Source organism: Hyalella azteca, unplaced genomic scaffold (genome assembly GCF_000764305.2).
Source record: "Hyalella azteca isolate HAZT.00-mixed unplaced genomic scaffold, Hazt_2.0.2 contig264, whole genome shotgun sequence".
Lineage (NCBI taxonomy): Eukaryota > Metazoa > Arthropoda > Malacostraca > Amphipoda > Hyalellidae > Hyalella > Hyalella azteca.
Window position 1 is genome coordinate 68,762 of NW_025930619.1, and position 23,830 is coordinate 92,591.

Below are 23,830 nucleotides of genomic sequence, written 5' to 3' on the forward strand. Positions count from 1 at the left end.
TCAGAGGCGGCGATTCATCGTGGCCTGGGACGGCTACGTCCCAAACAAGTACCAAGATAACGATCGTGCCGTCTCACTAGGAATAAGTGACAACACAACCGTATTTTCGTAAATATTGACTAAAAAGTATAAGTTATGAAAAATGGAAAATTATAACTTTAAGCATTATTGAAACGAGGCTTCCTCTTATCAATGGGCAGTCAAAACCATCATGGTTATTCCATTCTTAACTGTATTCCGTCATGGTCTGCTCAGAGAGCAGCTCTTGTGTCAAGTATTTGGAAACGCTGATCTAATAATTACAAAGTTATATAGGTACAAAGATAAACATATTAATTTACTCAACCATGCTGATGTTTTAAGACACATTCCAAAATCAATGAACTCCATACCTTGTATTCAAATCTCGAAGAACGACGCATATTGCCTGAATAATCAATTACAGTATTATTTCCATGGAGAAATGAATCTCTTGCCAACAGTTCAGTTTTACGAAGACATTGATCGCAGTAAGCGACAGGCGATCAAAGAACGTCTCCGAAATCTAGATGGTTATAGGGTAATGAAAATCTTTATATAATATAAAACATGTTCACTATATTCCCTCTTTAATTTAGTGAACACTAATTTACATACGTTTTACAAAATTCGATATCATAGTATTTACAAGCAAGAGAGTAGAGCCTTCCTAAAGAAAAACAAGAAAAAAAGTTGTACTCGACTTATAAAGCACATTTAAGAGACACTAACTATAAAATGTGTTTTCTACTGGAACAGTGAAACTGATTTTTCAATTCCCGAAATGACACCTGAACGAATGTATGCCTGAATCTAACTATCCATAATCAGATCTAGAGTAGAAGTCCTTAGCACAACACTACAATACAATTGTTTGTTCAACAAAGCTGCGTCGCACGCAGTCATGGATATTCAGACTTGCACAACAAATCAATACCCACATTTCCAGCAATTAATACTCCAAGAATGTGGCGTCAAGGGGAGCAGATGTCACGTCAATTGAGTATCACAGTTTCTGGTCAAGTGGAGAGAAACGGGAGCTCAGCTCTAAGCACGGCAAATAACGGAAAGTTAAGAATGTCAGGTAATTCACAAGAAGTGTCACAAAATAGAAATATTATCTTCAACTTCAAATGTAATAAATACCTAAGACGAGTTATGTGGGGCGGTAATCCCTGATTTCACCTGCTGCGAATTCTTAACTTTCTAACGCGAGACATAAATTACATAATTTAAATTAAATACAAACAACGCATAATCACGTCATTTTCTAATAGTAACGAGAAAACTAAACCACACCCTCTGAGAGAAGGAAAATATTCATGGGAACGAGCGGAGTCAAGCCACGTGTTAAATATATTAAACGGATTAACACAAAGTTAAAAGGTACAGTATTCACATAAGCGTAGGCCTTCCGTACGAGTGTGAAATTTGGTTGAAACCGACAACGAAAAAGGTCCATAAATACTGTCAATTGTGACCCTGATTCACCGTCTTCACTGGATGTAAAAACAAAATGTCGGTAATTTCAACAAATATTTCTTTGTCATTATTAAAAAATGTACAAGAAAAATCAAAGAAGATTTTTCTAGTTAATGAACGAATTTTTTACATAAATTAAGTGACTTTTTTTGACAATGAATATGAGCTAGAAAACTGTGAGAATTGAAGATAGTTTATTCGTCTTCCTTTTCTTCTGGTTCAGCAGCATCAGGTGCAGGCTCGACAGCAGCCGATGATGAAGAAGTAGTTCCCGGGGTGTTGGCACGACTCAAGTTCTCCGGCTGCTCCTGTGATACCTTGGGGGAAGACAAATCTTGAGGTGGCTCGGAAGGTTGCGACTCCATCTCACGGGCAAGCCTGTCGGCTTTCATGTGCTTAAGCATATTTCTCTCTTCCTTCGACAGTCCTGTGTTAACTTTGTCTTTGGATTGGGATTGTTTAGAAGAGCTGCCTCGCTGATCTTGGCCGGCTTCAAGACGTGGACTTCGTCCGCTTGGAGACGTGAGACCGTTGAGCAAAGACGAAGAAGTAGAACTTTGAGGCATCCCTGGGAAAGATGGAATGCCAGCCAAGTGCGGATATAGTAAACTGGCTGCCGAAGCGCCGCCAAACATCCCTGATAGAAGCCCTGCCTGGTTAGCAGCTTGTGAAGACGAGCTCTTAGAAGAACTTCCACCGTCTCTGCTTTTGGAGGTTGAGGCATGAGCTTCGCTAGTCTGAGGCATGCCTGGAATACCGAGGCCAGGAATACCGAAGCCCTGCAAACCGCCCATGAATGGATTGCTCATGCCAGGCATACCAGCCATCATCATCAGCATCGTAGGATCAATACCCATGCTCGCCAAAACTTTAGGATCTAGACTGGCCAGCATCCTTGGGTCAAAACTTGGAGCCATCTTTGGATCCAATGCCGCGAATTGCTTAGGATCAATACCACCGTACATAGACGCCAAGATCTTAGGATCCATCATGCTTAAACTAGCAAGCATTTTCTGGTCAAGTAAAGGCAAATTTTTGGGATCAAGAGCATTCATAGTTTTGGCGTCAAAGCCTCCCGGCATTGAAGTAGCAGGCGAAGACGATGCTTTGTTTTCTTTACTCAGATTTATTTTCTTGTGGTCCAGTCCGAGTTGCTTAGGATCGATACCAAGGCTAGCCAACATCTTAGGATCCATGTTAGCTAGCAGTGAGGGATCCAAGCCTCCCATCAGCTTGTTGGTGTCTAGGCTACTGCTCGTTGATTGCCGCCGAGGCTCGCTCGCCTTCTTCTGACTTCGGTAGTTCTTAGGGTCCAAACTAGCAAGCATCTTGTGATCAAGTCCAAGACTAGCAAGCATTTTGGGATCAAGAGAAGCAAGGGTCTTGTAATCAAAGCCCAAACTTGCAAGAAATTTAGGATCCAACCCTCCTATCTTGGAGTCATAATTAGGCTTTGTTTCGGGAGCGGCCATCGATTTTGAATCCATGCCAGCAAATAATCTCGGATCGATGCCCAAACTAGCCATAACTTTCGGATCGATGCTCGCTAACATTCGAGCATCAAAACCAGACGCTGCAAGTAGCTTGGGATCAATACCTCCGCCAGATAAAATTTTAGGATCGAACCCAAGGCCTGCCATGCTTTTAGGGTCAAGACCCATGCTGCTTAGTAACTTGGGATCAATATTCGAAAGCATTTTCGGGTCGAGCCATAAACTCGCTAAGAGTTTTGGATCAATGCCAGCAGGGGCTTTAGGTTCAGCACTTGCACCGGCGAACATTTTAGGGTCCAGCCCAAGACTTTGAAGAATTTTAGGGTCCATACTAGCGATTGCTTTGGGGTCCAAACCAAGACTGCGAAGAATCTTGGGATCGAGGCCTCCGAGCATTCTTGAGTCTATATTGCTAGAGTTAGATTTAGATTCTGCTCCTCCGAACAGTTGAGGGTCAATACCGAACATTTTGGGATCAAGCCCTAGACTTGCCAAGAATTTAGGGTCCAAACTAGCAAGCATCTTTGGGTCCATATCGAGATTAGCCAATAATTTTGGATCAAAATTGTAACCCATCATTTTTGGGTCAAAACCGTACATCTTCGGATCAGCACCAATCATGGATGCTAATATTTTGGGATCAAAGCCTGCATGCTGCAGCATCTTGGGGTCGAGGCTTGCCAAGAGTTTGGGATCCATGCCCGCTAACATTTTATAATCGAGTTGAGGACTTGACTGATGTGCGTTGCGAGACTTCCCTGCACTGCTGGTACTACCACTGGGACTCGGGCTACTGTTGCGCGTCGTGGTGCCGCCGCTACCACTCGGTCCAACACCCATGCCTTTCGGATCCAGTAAGGCAGCCATTATCTTCGGATCTAAGCTGGACAAAATCTTTGGATCTAATCCAGCCAGCATTTTGGGATCCAGACCAGCAATTATCTTAGGGTCTATTCCAGCCAATAAATTTCGGCAGTCGTTTTTGGGGGAATGTGAGGTAGAAGGTTTAGGAGAATCTTGCGATCGCGAAGAAGGCATATTGAAAATTTTCGAATCCATGCCCATGCTAGCAAGTAATTTGCTATCTAATCCAGGGGTTTTAAAAGCACTCAACATCTTAGGGTCGAGGCATGCCAAAGTTTTAGGATCAATGGATGCAAGGATTTTTGGATCGATCCCTGTGAGAGCAGAAAGCGTGAGTGGATTTCTAAGATCATAAGGGTCAATGTGACCACTTTTCGGCGACGGGGACGGTTGGTATAAGGAGGGGGACGCCGAAGGGGGAGTGGCTGTTGCTGGCGAGCTCACAGGGGGGTTAGGTGATGAACTAGGATGTTGGAATCTTTTATCTGCAAGGCGCTTGTGGATATCGGGGAAGCTTGATGTGAGAGAGGGTAAACGCTCTCTGGTCATCGCCTCAGCCCAGTTGGGATCAACTTCAAATCCAGGATGTTCCATAAGCCACAATTGCAGGTTTTTCAACTTGGGAGAATCGCTGCTTGGTACCTGTAAATTAGATAATATATTTTAGGCAAAGCCCCCGATATAAAATGTACATAAATTTCAACAATATATAAATAAGTCGAGACCTGAAATATTACATCATTGATAGAAGGAGTAGAGAACTGGTCTCAATGATTGACATGCTAAAATGAGGCATGTAGATAAATGCTATCATCTATGAGATTAAAAAGAAAAAAGTACAACTCACTTTCTGGCCAGTCTTGGAATGTATTAGCGGGACATGCTCTTCGCCAGTGAGTTGAGAACTCCAGTCCTCCAAACGCCGCTTGCGACTTGAACTGCTGGAGGCACTTTCCTTGGACGGAGAGCCCTCACCAAGGAAGCCTTGGTGTTGTTCCAGCCACTTATCGACTTTGCTCTCATTAGGTCTGTACAGTTCAATTCCTGGAGGTAAGCTGATGCCCGGAGGTAAATCGGTTTTGTTAACAAGTCGACCACTAGACGAATCCACTGTGTGGTTTGATTTGGATGGAGTTGACGGCCCGTCTCTGCTGTCGGGCCGTTTGTGGTCAGAAGACTGAGATATACTAATACTAGTGGAGAGGCGAGGACTAGAAATAGCGTTTGTTAGAATACTTTTGTCACGAGATAACAGTGAAACAGCCGAGCCTCTCAATAAAGAAAGAGGATTAGTATCCTTAGGGAGCGAGGTGATTTGATCAGGACCTTTGCTTTTACTTGAAAGTCCCATGACAATTTCGTCTAGCTTCCTTCGCTTCTTCTCTTGAGGCTGGAGATGGTGAAGCTGCTCAGCCATCCGCTTCTCGGCGGCACGTAACGGGTCATCCAGTCTAGGTCTACCAGGCCCTCTCCTCGGAGGTGGGGCAAGAGCAGCCATGCTTTCCACGAGCTGAGCTTGACTGGCATTACTGCACACTGGTCGAATCGTAAGATCAAGAGAACCCTGTAGAGCTTGCAACTGACGTAGGGCATTGCTGTCACTTTGAGATAATTTCTCTCTTCCTTCAGACTCGAGGAATGATCTAAGGCTACTTGCTGATAGTCCTCCCTTATTCAAACCTAACGTATGATGTAGGTTTGGATGCAAGAGAGCATGGAGCTGAGCTCGCTCCAACTCGGCATCAACCGCTCGCTGTCTTTCAGACTCGTGCATCTGCTGTTGATGTTGTAGTTGCTGCTGTTGCTGTTGCTGCATCTGCTGATGATGGTGATGCAACAACATATCACGAGATTCGGAATCAGTGGTCTGAAAATACTTGTCAACAGGCCATCTGTTCTTCTCAACAGCGTACATAATATGTTCAACCCTATTTTGTATAGCTCTTTCTTTTGGCCACTTGATAGGATTTGCGGCTGACTGCGCCAGGAGCTGTGCGACGGTGGGCTCACTCGTCACCAAGGGATCGAGGTTGGCAGCTCCCAGTTTGGCCATGGCTTCGTCCATCTGCTGAAGGCTGAGCAACGCATCCTTTGGTTTCAAATCAGTCTTGACCGGTATTAACTCAAGATCAGGCTTCTCTTCGTCAACCTTTTCTTCCTCTTTCACAGAATTGGAGGGAACATCTTCCTCATTCTTAATATCAGTATTTTCCACCTTCTGAATTGACTCTTCTTTAACTTCAGATTTGTCAGCCTTTATTATTGAATCATTTTCAGATTCAGTTCTGGATTCTATCAATTGATTGGCTTCAACTGCGTCTGAAGAATTTTCAACTCCGTTATTTCTATCACCGACAGTGGAACCATCAGGGCTACACTCGAGATTGGGTTGCGAATCTTCAACGTCATCTAACTTGGATTCTTCTTTCTCATTTGAATTTTCATTAGAATTAGGTTTTTCTCCCTCTTCGACTTTCTTGTTGGGGTTGGCTTCCGAAGGGGCGGCAATGGCAGATTGCTCCATAGTTTCACCAGAGGCAAGATTGGATGTTAAAATGGACTCTTCCCTAATTTTCTCTGCCTCACGATCAGTAATTTCATTTTCATCTGAGTGAGCCACAACAGCACTTTGAGATTCTCCTAGCTCCGAAAGATTAGTAGTTTCATTTTCATCAAGCATCCCTGATTTCTCATCAAGCTTCGGCGAGCCTTCAGATTTAGGCGCTTCTTGCTCGTCTTCTTCAGTTATTTTCTCGGTTTCCATCTTAGCAGCTTCATCATCAATATTTGCCGGCTCCTTTTCATCTATTTTATTGATTTCAGGTACGCTTTCTTTACTCTCTTCAGCCGGGTTAAGTTTTTCGTCTGCCTTCAGAGGTTTTCCCTCCGCTTCACTTTCAACAGCATTAACCTCCACCTTTTTTGGCATGTCGACATTTTCCTTCTTTTGTACCGGTTTTTCTTCAGGCGGTAATTGATTTCCTTGCTTCGGCATCTTTTCAGGGAAAAACTTTTTGTAGAGCTCGTTCTTCTCCTGCGCCGTAATGAGAGGCTCGCCAGAATTGTGACGACGGATTATCTCTCGGAAGCAGAGGTCGTTGTCGTAGAGGATATAGTAGTCTGTCCGACCTAAACCGTGCCTGCAAGAAGAGAAGGTCTTCATTAATGTAATCGTGTAAAGAAGGACTTCATTAATGTACAACGCCAACATGAATACACAAGTAATACTTCTCGCTACTAAACAAATAAGAACTTTGCTCTCTTGCCATCTCGATTGTTTATATACACCATCGTGTAAACGAAGCTAATTTTCTTATCAGAAATTAAGGAGATAAAGATAGGATTGATGTAATCGCCTATGCAAAAAACGGAAATCCCTTCTATGGTCGTAAGTTTTTTTTTATGTTGTCTCACCGAGCTACTCCCTTGATGAGGTCGAGGTCGTGCTTGGCAGGGATCCACCAGTCAGGCATATCTCTTGATGGCAGTGCGAGCTGCAATGCGCTCTCTAGGGCGGGGCTGGGCAGGACGTCGTTACGCAACCTGTTGAGGAGGTCGACGCGCTCCAGCACGCGACGAGCTCGCTCTTCAGGAAGCCGGTCAACACCCACAGCATAAATTTCTGTGCAATGAGTCCAGGGATGAGCAATGAACATGAAAAAAGTGATAACAAATAGTCAAAATAAAAAAAATCGTCTTAATGGAAGGGGAAGAAATATGGAACTAATACATGCACTTCTATAAAAATTTAATCTAAATAAAATCAATTCATTGAGCTAGTGAATGCCTACACATTGCATAAATGAACAAATCCTGTATATGTGACTTGATTACCGCAAAAATTATCTCAAACCGGAGAAACCAGGTTGATGTTAAAACAAAATTAATGCTTCTAATGCATTAATGTATTCACAACCACAAAGCATTAACTTGAAATTCAGCATAAAAGGCATTAAGTAAACTACGTTTTGCCAAATAAAAGTGAAAGGACTTGAAATTGCGAGTTCATGTAAACCGATCTACAGTCTTCAAGGATATAACACTCATAGGGCATGCAACATATTCGAGATGTGGCTGAACTCACTAGCATTCTCGCCCTCGGAGAGCCTGATGCCGCACTGCCGTTTGCACATGGCCATGAACGCACGGAAGTATTCAGACAGCGTCTCGTCATACTTCTTGTCCAAGCGAGACAATTGACGGAACTTCGTCCAGTCATAACGTTTCTCTTTCCTGCCACCACAGAAAAAATAAGATTGTAGTCAAATGAAGGAATGTAAATGAGGAAACACAAGATTACAGACCAAGTCATGAGACGAGTTTCGGCCTTTTAAAGATGAAAATATCGGGTTACTATGTAAATTTTGCTTTAACTAGCAGTCGCTGATAAAAAATTCAATAGTGGTACTTATAATTTGAGTATACATGGTTTTCTTCAAAGAATATACCTTAGTATGGTATTGCATAATAATAATAATTACAATAATAATAATAATTGCAACAATAATAATAATTGCAACAATAATAATAATTGCAACAATAATAATAATTACAACAATAACAATAAAATGCGAGATTTATAAGAAATTATTAATGAATTTTACACCTACAATTCAGAGTGACCAATGGACCGAAAAACTGACTTACTTATTCCCTTGTTCTGACGCATTGCGTGCACAAATAAAACTATGGTAAACTTAATCACGTAATAATGCGGTGGTGAATGTGTCGCAGCTACCTGATATACTCGACGCCATAAGTGGAAATGGTGCGGTAGAACTCAGCCTGTTCTCTGTTGCTCCAGCGCCGCTGATTGTAGTCAGAGCGTCGCAGCTCGCGCTCTCGGATGTACTCGGCCATTCGTTCACGCCGCAATATCTTGTCCGCCAGGTAGTGGTCGAGCCCCTGCAGGATACACGCAATCAACTTCAAATAATTCAAACAAAACTTGAAGTATATCTTTAGTACGATTTGTCGTCGACATTAGTAATTGTAATTAGACGGTACAAACATAGAATTCGGTGCAATACTTGATTCCGTAAATATCAATACTTTGAACGGGAACAAGACTTGCCTATCACAGATATGCCGCTGAAATTAGATACTTCTAAAGGAGGCATCAATCTACATTATTATGAAAGTATAAATCCATCTCTATTTAAAACCATATTAGGAACAGAGAAGTCGATTGGCTGAAATTCCTACGCTTACTAACCTTGACTTCATTGCGCATTTCGACCTTCCTGTTGCTGCGCTGATAAGAAGTGACGACCCTTCGGAGGCGGCCATTGATGTCAGATGTGCTGGGGTAGGACAGGTACTGTCGCACCGCATGGATGCCTTCCTCTTTGTCCTTGTCTTCAAGCTTGTCTTCGTCAGAGCGCGTAGTGGAGCACGACACGGCCGGGCTCCCGGGCAACGGCGTGTGGTTCGAGTCTTCGTCTTCCTTGTCGTCTTCTTTATCTTCCTTATCCATGTCCTCTTCATTCCTGCAAATCACATAAAAATTATCGCAATCAATATGATGGAAGAATGTACCAGACATTAAATTCGAAGTACACTAGTTTATGCACAATAGAAAATTCAATTGGTGTAAAAATCGGAATCAAGTCAAAGGAGCTCAAACGCAGTGCAGTGACAATACAGTTGATGTGGCTAATGGCTATGGCAAGCCATCTTATAGAAGCGAGTCGTTTTGATACTTATGAGTGATGAGCATTCTAATGTGCTGAAATACCACTAGGATGTTGATGTATTGAATATTTCAATTATGAGTAGTCGAGAGTAATGAATTATGATTTTCAAGCTTCAAGAAAATTGACGATCTGCATTCAGTGTTGTATTTTTCTCAGAATGTCTTAAAAATTACATAACATATTTACATCAATACAGCAAGTAAACTGAAACACAATCAATCTGCATTTTTCTACCAAGAATTAAACCTTGGACAAGTTATTTCCAGATCAAGATAATTGGGTTAAAAAGGTAAAAAAATAAATGAATATCTTTTCTTGAATATCTTTAAAGGAAAGAAAAGATATTCGCGAGTGACGTACACTGCAATGCTCATCTCAGCCTGCAGCGCTGCCTTGTCAGGAGGGCCGCATCTGGCAAGGAAACAAAGCGCGGGGTCGTTGCGCATGACGCTGTAGCGCTCGTAGCCGTGCTTGTAAACGCCAACCAGCAGTGACTTGTCCGCTTCTGCGTCCCACCACGGTTTGGGCGGCAGCTCCGTCGGTGGTGGGTAGATTGGAATGTCGGCACTTTTCGCGCCACTTTCGATCTGCATACAAATATTTACAGTTGACTTATTATTAGAGGATGCGTCGCAATGAATAATAAGATTACGTTTTACTGCACACGCGTTCACTCGCGAAAAATATTTCCCATAATTAATGGGAAAGTGCCAAAGTCTCAAGACATAATATTGACGACCGTTTACCTATCCGTAAACCAACGGTTAATTGGGCTAACTTATACTAGAAGATACCCAATCAAAATCTATTTTCACTCTATTGTTGGAAAGGAATTGTATATGTGCATGAATTCTAGTAAAAATAAGCCACCTGCTCCGCCAAGTCTCCGACGATCTCCTGCTTGATATAGAAGAGAAGACGGACCCGCAGAAGAACTTTGTTAGCATGTCTTGTGAGGTGACGAGAGTAGCCCTGATCCAGATGGATGTCTGGGTCGAATTTATCGTCTTTTGCCCAATCAGATCCTTCTATGAGCGATGCTACCATCTTGGCCTCACGCAACTTCTTCTTGCCTTTACGACCTCTCGGAACGGGAGCTGACAAGCCGATGTGATTACGATGAACTTTGGTTTCGCCGTCCAGAGTAGGCGCGATGAGATCGAAGATAAAACTTTTAATCTTATCATCGCCTTTGTAGAACTTGATGCAGTAGAGCAGAATCATCCTAGCACAATCCTGCACGTGATTCTCGCCCCACGCTGAACGCAACTCGGCACTCTTCAAGATTTCCTTCCATCGCGCCCAGCCGTAGGTTAGCAAACCTTTCTCTACTTTGAAACACTCTGACCTAGTCCAGTATCCGTATCTGACTTCATCGGTATCATTGAACTCTTCTTCAGGGGCGAACCGAGAACTTCTTGGGCCCCACCTGCCTCCGCGACTGCCTCTGCCGCGACCACGGCCACCTCTGGGACGGTATTTGCTAGCTCTTAAGCTGCGCATGTTAATATCACCTACTGAACCGTCTTCTTCCTCTTCCTCTTCATTGTTTTCTTTGCCTTCCTTGTCAGATTCAGAAGACTCGAGATCGCTGCAGTCCACCACAGACTCGTCATGGCCATATCGTCGAATCTGGGCTCTACGCCGAGGTTCCTCCATGATCAACTGCTGTAAACATAATTAGCTCAATGCACACGATGTAAAAATCAGCTGTCAGTTAGAGAATCTGAGTAAATTCAGCTGAAAGAGAATAAGTTGCACGCATAGAGGTTACTTCGTAAAGCAACCCCTCAGTATTAGCATGACCAAATGTCATCATGTAGGAACTCACAACAGGTAGAATATATCAATTGACATAATTAAACAATATAAACGCCTTACCTTTCTTGACTTCTCGTGAACCTCTGTATCTATTTCAGCCTTCTTGGCCCATTTCTTCCAGAAGTCAGGATCCTCCAAGTCAATATCGTTACGGTTGGCAGACGCTGAGAACGAAGCTTTCGAAAAGCTGGAGCCTTTCTCGCTCTCGTGCTGAATTACCGTCGTACGTCGCTGAAGAATCTGATCGATGTCTTCTTCACAGAAGTCATCGCCGCCATCTTCCTCCATGACGGCACCATAGGCACCTTTCTTCAGCAAGTCTTCGATGTCTTTCTTTGAGAGACCAAGAGCGTTCCCGCCCGCAGCAGGCTTCTGGTCAGTATTCATAGACTGTAGGACGGCTTTGTCAAGACCAAGTTTGAGTGAAGCTTTATCGAACATCTCTCTTTCGTACGTGTTTCGACAAAGCAGTCGGTAAATTTTGACGTTTTTCTTCTGCCCAATTCTATGGCAACGAGCCTGGGCCTGCAGGTCGTTCTGGGGATTCCAGTCGCTGTCGTAGATGATGACTGTGTCAGCGGCTGTCAAGTTGATACCCAAGCCTCCAGCTTTAGTGCAGAGCAAGAACACAAAACGATCAGAATCAGGTTTACAAAATCGATCGATGGCCGCCTGCCGGAGATTACCGCGAATTCTGCCGTCCAGTCGCTCGTATGGAAATTTTCTGAAGATGAGGTAGTCTTCAATGATGTCTAATAATCTAACCATCTGAGAAAATATGAGCACTCGGTGCCCGTTTTGCTTTAACCGAGGCAAAAGCTTGTCGACGAGCACCATTTTGCCAGATGATTGAATAATGGCGTTGTGGTATACATCGATGGGTTCACTGACGTTGTGACCTATCATTTCTTTGTAATCAGATTGGATCGTTTCTTCTGCCCCGTTCAACAAGTAAGGGTGCAGACAACACTTCCGTAACTCCATCATAGTATTCATCAAGCTCGGCACGTTAGCGTATGATGCGCCTTTCTTGAGAAACTCGAAATTTTTCTCAAGGATGGCTCTGTAGTATTTCTTCTGGATATTAGTGAGCTCAACCTCAATGATTGTTTCTTCCTTAGCAGCGAGACTTTTTTCAACGTCTTCCTTCATACGCCTGAGCATCATGGGTTTGAGGAGAGCTTGAAGTTTCTTCACCTGCTCCTCGCTCTCTAGTTTGCCGAACTCCTTCATGAAAGCCTCTTGATCAGCGAACTGCGAAGGCTCCAGAAAGTTTAGAAGCGAGAACAATTCGGTGACGTTGTTCTGCAGTGGCGTGCCTGACAACAGAACTCTGTGCTCCAAGTGCATCAAGCGAAGCCCTTCCAAAAGCTTACAATTTCTGTTCTTGAGACGATGAGCCTCATCGATAATGCAAGCACGCCAATTGATCTCTTTCAGTTCTACACAGTCTGTGATGATCACTTCAAATGTTGTAATGAGCACATTAAATTTAAAAAGATTAGGGATTCTTTGGCCTTTATCGTCTTTAAAATACATTTCATACTCGAGTATCATGTTGCGGCTCGCCTGTGAACCATGATAAACAATCACGTTCAGGTCAGTCCAACTTTCGAACTCGCGTTGCCAGTTGGGGATGGTCGACAGCGGTGCAATGATGAGGAATGGGCCTCGGATACCATATTTATAACAAGAATGTACAAAACTTAGAGACTGAATTGTCTTGCCAAGACCCATTTCATCGGCTAGAATACAGTTGTGCGAGTTATAGTATGAAAAATTGAGCCAATTCAGTCCTTCTAATTGATATTCCCGGAGAGAATTATCATTCTTATAAATTGGACTCTCGTCTAGCTTCTTCCATTCGCTGGGCGAAGGCCGCTTCTTAACTTTGCGCTCGTTGCGAGGCGGAGGATCTTTGAAGAGTTTATACGCTTCAATTTTGGCAATGTCGACGTCGTCTTCGAGCTCCCACGTGGAGTCTTCATAAGGCAAAGACTTCCACTTGACGAGGTAATGGCGGACTATCTGACCATTCTCAGCAACAGTTTCTGAGGAATCTAGAATTCTGTCAACTTCGATGTAGTCAGGATTGAAAGACTCTTCCTCCAAAAAGTCCATTATGTTCATGCTAGCCGAACGCTTTTGCATAAAGCGCCTAATTTTACCAACTATTCTTTTATCTCCTTTCATAAGCTCCTCCTCTGTCCGCCACTCGCAGTGCAAATAAGAGAAGTTTTTGTACTTGACAAAGTATTCTTCGACTGGGATTTTCTTTCCAGAAGATTTCTTTTTTCTCGGAGATTCAGAGGTGGATGTGTCGTTGATAGGCTCATTTGTCTTGACCTCAGGTTTGGTCTCCTCGCCGTCAACTTCCATTTTCTCTTCTCCACCAGTTTGGTCCTCGAGCTTCGCCTCTTCGCCTAGGCTTGTGGCCTTAGTTTCTTCTTCTTTAGGCTTCGTCATTTCATTCCCAGCTTCGGCCTCGGTTTTTCGAGTTTCATCAGGTGATTTAGAATTATCAGGCTGAGTAGTCTCTAGCTTCTTAGCTTTTGGCTTCTCTTCCTCATCTTCAGAGTCGGATATTACCTCGCGTTCTCCCATGCGCATATTGAGAATAAACTGAACCACCATTGAGTCCTCATTATTAGGGTCCTGGAAAGATTAATTCGAAAATACATACAACATGTGCAAAATATTTTGGGGTGGGAAAAATGTAAAAAGTCTGGATTTCAACCAATTTAATCGGCAATGTTGCACAAAATGTAGACGATACTTGAACCAATGCGTCATCAAACTAAGTATATGGTATTAATCACATTATCCTATTTTACTGTACCGAAACAGCAATTTCGAGACTGAGTTATTCTGAATGTTTAAAATCTGTATGAAACATTCACCGTTACCGTTCTTGCATGAAATGCTTCTAAGAAGTGAAGGCAGTTTGAAAATTCGGGTTGCTTACCACATAAACCATGTTAGGTCTGTCGCCTTCCGAGCCAGCCGGGGCAACGGCAGGGGAGTCGTTGTCGTCGGACAAGTCCAAGTCCAGTTCATCAATGTACTTTTTACGGGAGCCAGCTGCTGCAACAAGGAAATCATCATCAAGTTATTGAAAAAAAGTCTGCGCGATAACTTAAATGAACAATTGAACGAAAAGATACGAGATAATTAATATGACTATAACAAGCGAGAAGAATTCATTAGTACGTTGTTCAGCGACACGAAATGGTAAAGAAAAGTCGAAAGTGGCATTGTCTTACTTTGATTTCGACCAGATCGTCTCTTATTAGGATCGTCGTCTTCTTCCTCCTTGGCAGCTTTCTTTTTCTTTGATTGCTCGTCGTTGTCCGAAAAGTCAGATTCAGAACCTCGTCTCTTCCTTTTCCGCTTTGTAGGTATTGCCAACCTTGAAATGAGGATACCATAAATTTTATGGTATTAAATTATACCTACTTTATGGCATAAAACATAATGCACATCAACTCCAAAAAGAAGCCCATTACAATTTAAAAAAATTTCTAGAATGTGATATGTACAACACAACAATTTCAATGGGAATGTAATTAAACGGGCCAAAAATTTGAATAACTTCACGAATATATGGAATTTACGAGTCATTATGCTCATAACGATCAAAACACTCACTTAGCAGCAGGTTTCTTTTTAGATGAGGCAGTGCTCCTAATTCTGGGTTTTTTGGGCTTAGGGGTTGTAGTTTGTTGTTCCTGCCAAAGACGGAGAAGAAACTTATTACAAATGAATGACTTTTCAGTTATTATGAGAATACTACGATTACCTGCATACTTGATATGAAAACCTGTTGAGAACGAAAAAATAAGAAACTTTTCATGCTACAAATAAGACTTGCAAATAATCATTATACTACCTTTCTAAAAAATTTACTCATTGTATGTCATTGATATCAATTACCGAGGTAGGAGGCCAGTTAACAAATCAACGGACATTGTGCAGAGAAGGACTGCTTGATACGAATGTGTCGATCTTTGCACTTAGCTGCAGCTGAAATTCTAGCGTATTAGATCGGTCTTTCGAGATTATAGATGTTCTTAGGAGGAGAAATAAGCAAAGAATTTATAACCGAGTGCAAGAGTTTCTCGATTAACTAATTTCTCATTTGAACAAGATTAATAGAAGAAGAGAAAAATTCTGACAAGAAGAGTCCATGTGCGCGCTAGCTTAGCCTGGGAATGCTACGTCCTAAACACATACTTAGGATATTAAGGATATGCAGTAGCAATACCCGAGGATTATGAGTGCTCACCTTAGCACTTTGGTCAAGAGCAGCCCCGAACGAGAGTGGCTTCTCTTCGCCGTCAGCAGGTACCACTCCATCTCCCACGTTGTCCAGCTTAGCAGTTTCACCATCTGCCGTAGGTTCCATGTCAGACGTCAAATTTTCGTTTGACTCTTCGACGCAGGGCGCCGCTTCAGGCACGACCTCAGCTTCTCCGAGAGCAGCGCTTGAATCATCCGCACTAACTGCAATCTCATCGGCACCGGGTGCAGCGGAAGCATTTTCAGCAGCAGCTTTCTGCGCTTCCAATGCTTTCTTCCCTCGAACTCTGCACAAGTGAAACATTCATTGTACCACAAATGTAAGCATGCAAACAATTAATGTTCCTATTTAATATCTACACCACTTTGTAACCAATATTCCTCTCTGACGAAAAGCTCAAGTAATACTACATTGTTCACCCAGACATGATTTAAATTTTAAAACGTTCATTTAGTTAGATATCACTGAAATCATTCCCCCATGCATTAATTAATACAAATTGACAAAACTTGCCTTTTCTTCGGCGTCTTCGGTTCATTTGGATCTTTGGGAGTTTTGGGAGTTCTGTAAATAAAAACGTTACATTGAGATAAATTCTCACTCAATAATTAGTAAAAAGCGTTATATTTTGTATCACAGTACCTCATACACATTAATCACCAATGAAATTAGTATAGACAGGATTTTTCCGATATGGAATGCAGGATTTCTTATCTGCAATTCTCTCATCCGAAAACCAAATTTACGTAGGAGACCTGTCCGATTTCAAACGATGCTCATCAAACTTTAGTTTTCAAAGCAATGCTTCAGGGGACAGTGAATGTCAGTGTGGTTCTTTGAAATCAATTAAAGCTCGTAAAAATTAATGTATAGCAACATTTTGCATTGAATGGTACATAAACAAGTGAACATTCCAGAAACAAGTGAATAAACCCTTGCCTGTTTCGAATTCTTTTGGGTTTAGCCTCAGTCGGGTCCTTCGGCTCCTTAGGAGTTTTGGGCTTAACTTCTTTCTTGGGCTTTGGCTCTTTCTTGGGCTTGGGTTCCTTAGGAGGCTTGGGAGCTTTAGGCGTCTTGGGCTTGGGAGGAGCTCGAACCCTCTTCTTCTTAGAGGTCGGAGTGCCAGGTTCAGGGGTGCTTGGGGCAGATCCGTCTAGAGCAGGAGCGGCGCCAGGAGGCTGTAACGCAAAATACATTTATATTACCAACACTGGCATCCATGACAGTTGTAAAATGAAGGTGTCCCACTGACAAACTGCACTCATCATTTCAAATGCAACAAATGAATGATGAAATTAGGTTTACTTGCAAATTTCATGGACATAATGGGCTTTTAAGGATCTGAATTCATCCAATTGTGCACTGGGTCTAAATATGAACACCGATTAAAAATATTATCATAAAACCGCATGCTTAAATTCACCATGAAAACGAAATTACATATGCAAAATTGATTGATCCACTATTAGAAACCAGGTAAAAAGTACGTAGTAAATAGAATAGACAGGTAGTCCAACGCAATTGGCAGAAATAAGCTGTAAAAGCACTGAAAGTATATTTTGATTTGAAATTTCACTGTTATTGACAAAGATTATTACATCAGGTTAAGCAGAAACAAACACAATACAGTCGAAAATTAAACTGCAACCTTACTCGTACAATTATTTGAATATTAATTGGTGTGGTTTAATTAATCACACATATCATTAGTTAATTAGACTTGGTGTCCCATACTTTATGACACAAAATTATTATCTTAAAATTCAAAGAGTGAAGCAAGTGCAGAAGCAGTTTTTCAAGGAAATAAATTATTGAGAATACAGATGAGAGGAACGTATCATCATAAATTATTCACCTTTCACATTGAAATTTATTGCTTATGGCATGCATGATGGACTAGGTAAACGTGAACGACAGTCTCACCATATCAGCAATAGCAGCACACTCATCTCGCTCTTTGAGCTGCATTGCGACTGTATATACTTTCGCTAACTATACACATCAATTAAGTATAGCACTGACTAGAATCGGTTCATCACAGACTATTTCACAGTTGAATATGGCATGGCGTAACGTTAAATTGTCAACCATTAAAAATTTACACATCTAGAACCTTTTTAAATTAGAAGACAAAGAATGCAACGTTAACAGAATAATTGATTTATTTTCCCATCAGTCATCTCGTTACAACGCCTTAAGGCATATACGGTTACCACAAATATTTCTATGAAGTTAGATTTAATACAAACTACAACGTCGTGTTTCTGCACAGCACAGGCACTGACTGAGCATCAGGACCCGAAAAAATTATCAATTAAACATCACTGACAATGATCACTAAACTTTACAACAACACTAAACTAAACAACATGTGCTAAATGCACTTTAGCACATGTTGTTTGCATGAACACTTTAGCACGTAAATTATAGCATAGAATTCATTAAAACGAAATTAAATCTGCATCGAATCTTCAAGTCTAAAAATGAACCGAACTCCTGCGCCTCCACCATTAAAATACTGGCTTATTCAGCCGCAAAAATTTGTTCTTGAACACGACAACTGCAGTGATAAGATGGTCGATGTAGGCCAGGCAAATAACGGGAGTTCATTTGCACGAGCGATCAGAGGAGGAACGAATGCATTACACTGCAGCAATGACATTCTAAAAAGTTATCAAACGAGCAACAAACTTCCTCAAGAAGCAACACAATTCAAATCATGACGAGCACAACAGGATGAGGATAAAAATAAGTCCACGTCGTCACATAAAATTGAGTTCTAGGAATGAGAGCTATCAAGAGCGGACAGCGTCGGTAGGGTCGGCGTTACTTGAGCACTGTCACAATCGAACTACACACGTACATACACACACAGCGATCCATAGCACAGACTTGTGTGTACATGGGATCGTGTGCAAGCATTGGCGAACGAACCAATAGCGTGACTGAGAAACTCACACGCGGTCGCGGCTGTACATAAAGCGAGCAGTTATATCTGCCTTACACACCAGATGTTATTGCTGGTACACGCGTTCAGCACAGCTGTCTCTATCGCATACTCATGATGAAGCTGACAAAGTAACTCAGTCAAGAAGATATGGTGCGACACCTAAGGTCAAGAAACAAGAGAAAGCACAGCGGAATATGGCGACCGGTAATCCTCTCGCACGTTGCTCACAAGCCAGTCAGAAGTACACTGATGAAATGGTCGTCGAGCGAGTTTTGAGAAGTTACTTGTTAGATTGGAGGGTGCGGAGCTACGTGGAGCGCACTCAGTCACTCCTCAAACATCTCTCCAGGAAAACGCGATGACGCTGCTGGGAAAAGCAACACGAGAACGGGGGGCCAGGGAGGCCCAGCATCTCGACAATGGAACTTGGTAAGGGTGGTGCACGCGGGCAGTTTCAAAAGGAAGAAGGAGGGGTGCATGCGCGCGTATATGTTAACTGGCGCGACCAGTCTTACTAGTTCTATTAATGCCACATTTAGATGCTCGCTGTAACATCAACACGGGCTTAAGAGCCATGCAATGCCTACTTTTCTCAAGACTAGCGACAGACACGTACAATAACTCTTAGTAGTGTTAACAACTTCTACCCTTGCCACGAAGAATTAGTATAAAAATAATGCTGTTGGGTTTGTTTTAAATAATCTGGAAGACGCAGTTAAAAAATGTCGAGAAATGATAGATTAAAACCTTGCATTAAAAGAAAGAAATCCTCTATCACTATATTTTTAATGGTTCAGAGCTTGCACTATTCTTGGTAATAAATTTGGCGAACGATTGCACATCTGACCAAGTTGTTCATGAGCGAGCGCAATAATCCAGAGCTTGCGCAAGCGACGACGGGTTCAAAAAGCCGGTAACAATAAAGCTAACGAAACAGTCCGTTGCTGCACAAACCTCTTCGCATTCAGGGTCCTGGACTGTGTAATTTACATTTTACCGTCCCTACCGTTCCTACCTCAATACTGACGCAACTCTTATCTTTTCCTGATTCACTGCTAAAATACGAAAGTCCGATTGTGGTACAATTTATTTGGCACTGCTCAAAATAAGAGAGTTCGTAGTTAACACATGAATGAAAGGATGTATTCTCCGTCGTTTCAATTAAGAAGAACAAAGGGTGCAAGCGTAACGACTTCGTTTTTTTATATACTTTTAATGCTTCACCAAATTTGTGTTGTATTTAAATTGAGTGAAAATTCGACAGTAGGAAGGAAATATTGAACTTCCCAAGATAACCTACGGAGCAAGAATGCCACAACTTTTCTCGTGAGAAAAATACCGAATACCGATATATTGTGGGCAATTGTTAGTGATATCCTAATGGTGAACGAAGCTAATAAAATACCCTTCTGTACATTGACGACCAAAGAAGACGGGCAATGAGACGTGGCAAGGGTGTGATGAACGACACGTGGCACAGCAGCAATTGAGGAGACAGACCAAGCAGTTTCGAGGGGTGACTGCTCTTGAGTTGGCTGGACTTCATGGAATGGCTTGCCAGGAGACAAGAACATCAAGTCTGGAGCACCGCCACCAGTCGGCAACTGACGGTTATTGCTATCGACACTTCGAAAGCGAGGAGTTCACGAGGAGCGATCAATCTCATATATATTACATGTTTTGGCTAAAAGGGAAATGAGCTGCAGGCGTCTAGCGAGATTAAAAGGAAACTAATATGCCAGCCAGAAAAAAAAACAGATCAGACTGCATTAAATCGCACTGACTTCAACATTCCGAAAATCTTCAACATTCCGAAACTTTAAATCTAAGGCATTGTCACCAACAGAAATTGGTCGTCGAATGATACGAGGGATGTTTCAAAACAGACAGCTGCTCTCAGTTACTACGCTAGTAACAGTCACAAAAGATGTTTCGCTATCAAGTGTTCAGCGGGCGGTAGCACAATGCTGAAGACGTCAAAGAAGGTCGGGAGTCACGTGCTCCGCTGTACCATCTGCCCTACACCACCTCCACCACCTGGGCATACCTCAGGCTGCATGACCACCAGCTATCAAACGGCCAGGTGGCTCGCGAGACCAGCCGGCCAGCAGACGGCAACGTGCGCTGGTGCATCGCCCCGCCAACGAGTTGCTGGCGTTAACGTCACGCGCATTACTTACGGCGTGCTGAAGCATACTCGATATATCAGCTGATTCAGCTCGGTAGGCGGATAAAATCTTTAAATGAACTGTTATACCTCCATCTAGTGAAAATTTGCTGGACTATGATTTCTAGCATAGTCAGGTTTCTCGGCGTATATAATAAGCTTAGGGCAGTTCTTTCTAGCTCTAAGCCGGGAAAGATCCGTAGCTTAGGGTACGCACACAGTGAAAGCAGGTTGCCAGCGTGCTGGTTACCTGCTCAGGCTGGCGCCTGAAACCATAGAATACAGAAGCCTATTCGTACAGGTTTTCACTGTGAACACTTACATTATTATCCTATGTTCATTCTTGTGGCAGGTTGGAGCAGGTTGCCCGCGCGGGCAAACCTGCTTCCACTGTGTGCGTACCCTTACGTAATAAAAGCCAAGGAATCACCATCATCTTAGGTATGGCTGCTATTACAACAGAAACGGGGAAACGCGCAAGTCTGGCAGGCGCATGTGAGTATTTGCACTGAAATGGAACTTCAGCTTAGACTCATTTGCTGGAACACAAGCGTACCGAAAAAGTATGTCATAGTTAGAATGCAATGTAAAACATGGAGATCTACAGACGAATTAGGAGAGAGGTGCTGCCATCTTATGAAAAAATTTGAAAATTGTAACACTGAAGCTGTAACAATATGCTACTACTTTGCAAAATAAACATGAGAAGCACAATGCAATGAAGTGTATCAATGATGACAAGAAAACAATTGTAGTTATCTCGTAATTAAAACTATGTTGTAGTTATCTCGTAACTAAACTATGGACTTCGTATGTTGATTTACCAAGATTCATAATAAAATGAACATATGTTCTCAAGTGGTAAATCTCAACGACAGTCCATATAGTGCTTGTATCAGAAGAGAAGCACGGTACAATCATGACTCGGAGAGCTGGACTGTCACCGTCACGAGGCGTGGTACTCGACGACTACGTGCGATACCAAAGCAACAATCGAATTGCTGATATTTGTTATAGAATAAGTGTGTATGTTATACTTTCCGTGAAGCTTCAAGGAAATGTTGAGCAAGTTTAAAATGGATGCACGATTACATGTTATGCGAATATAAACGTACAAATCCATGACAAGGGACATTGCTGTTAGCGCTAGACAGGATTATGAGCGCAGAAAGACTTAGCCGACTGTCGTTGGGTAAACTCCTAATACGAGCGATGGTAGCGGCGAAATTTGCTGCCTCCACAAAATGGCGTCTAATATGAACTCGGAGACAAACAGACGCACACACGCGCACAATGACTGACGATCTTGGTATATTTAATTCGATCATTTGGAGGGTAAGGGTGGGGAGAGCTCGCAGGAAGTAGCAGCGGCAGCTGGCTGGCAGGCATTGCTGGTGTGCCACATCACTCGCTTATCGCACACGTGCCACATATCTTCTTCACTGAATTCCTGTTACCGATCAATATTCTAATGCACGTCATGCTAACCACAAAGCTTCGTACTGAGCTTCTCGCATCCACGCACGTGATATTTGTGAGGCAAGCAACAAAAGCCGAGATGTGGAGGTTTCTAGCAACACAGAGTCGAGTCTTGGCGGCAATGAACAGCGGTAGATGCTGCTTTCGATATGACGCGACCAACGACCGGCTCATGTTTGGCTAGCATTGCAATGCCACTTCCAACACACAAAGCACCTCCGGCATCTAACTTCACATTTTCTATCATTTAAAAGACTAATAGCAACCGAGCTACGTGTTGCACACTAGAGAACATTTCACTACACCATCTCGCACGCAACTGATCAGATGTTCGGGACGAACTTCTCATTAGAAATCAGATGCAATAGAACTCGAAAAGGGAGAGCGAGGAAGAGAAGTAACGCCTCGGCGGCCATTTTGTTTCAGAAATTACGTAGCGGCAAGCATCTATTAGGCATTTCAAGAGTCGCGTACCATAGAGAGCGTCGGGCGAACAAGCGAGCGCTCTAGCTTCAAGACATCACATGCTGGGCACCTTGAATCAAGTTCACGCTTTACGCTAATACTAAGAGTATAGTTTCAGTTTATAATACCTCAAATCATCATGGATTTCTTTGTTATGTATATTCATGTTTACAAAGCAAGTCTTAAATAATACGCTCAAATTGTAAGCCACACAAACGTAGATTTCAAGTTCAACCCCGAATGCGTTGAAGGCTGGTCATTGTGGTCAATGCTATAGCTACGGCGCCGCACGCTGGTCAATGCTATAGCTACGGTGCTTGCAGGAGCTGACCCAGGAAAAGCCCGGTGCTGTGAGTCATTCGAGCACAACAAGCCTAGCTAACTCAAATCTCGGTGCGGAATGCGAGGCGGTCCGAGGAAAAGCAAAGCAGCTGGTAAGAGTCACAGGGGACGAAAACGTGGCGGTAAACAGCTGGTCTCGTGTGCAAGGGACGCAGCAAACCTGCAGGTCAACAGCTGCTCGAATTCCCACCGCACGAAAACGTCCCCGAAAACAGCTGGTCTCGGTCGCAAGGACGAAAATGTACTACCAAGCTGCTCGAGTCACAGAAGAGGAAAACGTGCTCTGCTGGTCTGAGTCACAGAAGAGGAAAACGTGCTATGCTGGTCTGAGTCACAGAAGAGGAAAACGTGCTCTGCTGGTCTGAGTCACAGAAGAGGAAAACGTGCCCTGCAGATCCGAATTGAAGAGGATGGATATGGTGTATGAATACAATGACGCAATATGCCCAAATTATGAGTAAATAAAAATCGTCAGTAGTTCACGCCTGCCGATTTAGGGACACATGGTTTAGAGTTTGGAGCTTTAGACAATAGCTCACATGAGTAGCAGCGTCAACTTTCAACTGGAAAAAAACTACGGTCAAACATGCGTTTAACAACATAAACCATGTTCTCAAAGTACAGAATATAAAGCATAGTAAAGTACCGTATATAGAGGAAACAACGCAAAATTTTCCAAATCTTATGAATTAGAGAACCAGAAAGCCATCTACCTCGCATCAAAGCACAGCAAAATAACGGTTACGATTGTGA

At 42.7% G+C, this 23,830-nt stretch overlaps 1 protein-coding gene across 4 annotated transcripts in view; it reads right to left on the reverse strand.

Moving 5' to 3' along the window:
• Nucleotides 1-575: 575 nt before the first annotated feature.
• The window catches only part of LOC108681507 (chromodomain-helicase-DNA-binding protein 7), a 45,596-nt gene continuing 22,341 nt past the window's right edge, over nt 576-23,830 (reverse strand). For 2 of the 4 annotated variants that reach the window (XM_018170542.2, XM_047885666.1), the window contains exons 4-18: nt 16,614-16,852; nt 16,188-16,238; nt 15,660-15,960; nt 15,023-15,102; nt 14,638-14,783; nt 14,340-14,458; nt 11,435-14,029; nt 10,424-11,221; nt 9,914-10,140; nt 9,073-9,346; nt 8,596-8,762; nt 7,942-8,090; nt 7,272-7,479; nt 4,705-6,997; nt 576-4,499 (exon numbers count right to left, since the gene is read on the reverse strand). In XM_018170542.2, the coding sequence (XP_018026031.1) occupies nt 1,695-4,499; nt 4,705-6,997; nt 7,272-7,479; nt 7,942-8,090; nt 8,596-8,762; nt 9,073-9,346; nt 9,914-10,140; nt 10,424-11,221; nt 11,435-14,029; nt 14,340-14,458; nt 14,638-14,783; nt 15,023-15,102; nt 15,660-15,960; nt 16,188-16,238; nt 16,614-16,852 (10,452 nt within the window). In that variant the 3' untranslated portion in view covers nt 576-1,694. The remainder of the gene's footprint in view (nt 4,500-4,704; nt 6,998-7,271; nt 7,480-7,941; nt 8,091-8,595; nt 8,763-9,072; nt 9,347-9,913; nt 10,141-10,423; nt 11,222-11,434; nt 14,030-14,339; nt 14,459-14,637; nt 14,784-15,022; nt 15,103-15,659; nt 15,961-16,187; nt 16,239-16,613; nt 16,853-23,830) is intronic. The other 2 variants (XM_018170544.2, XM_047885672.1) reach the window with 2 other exon arrangements.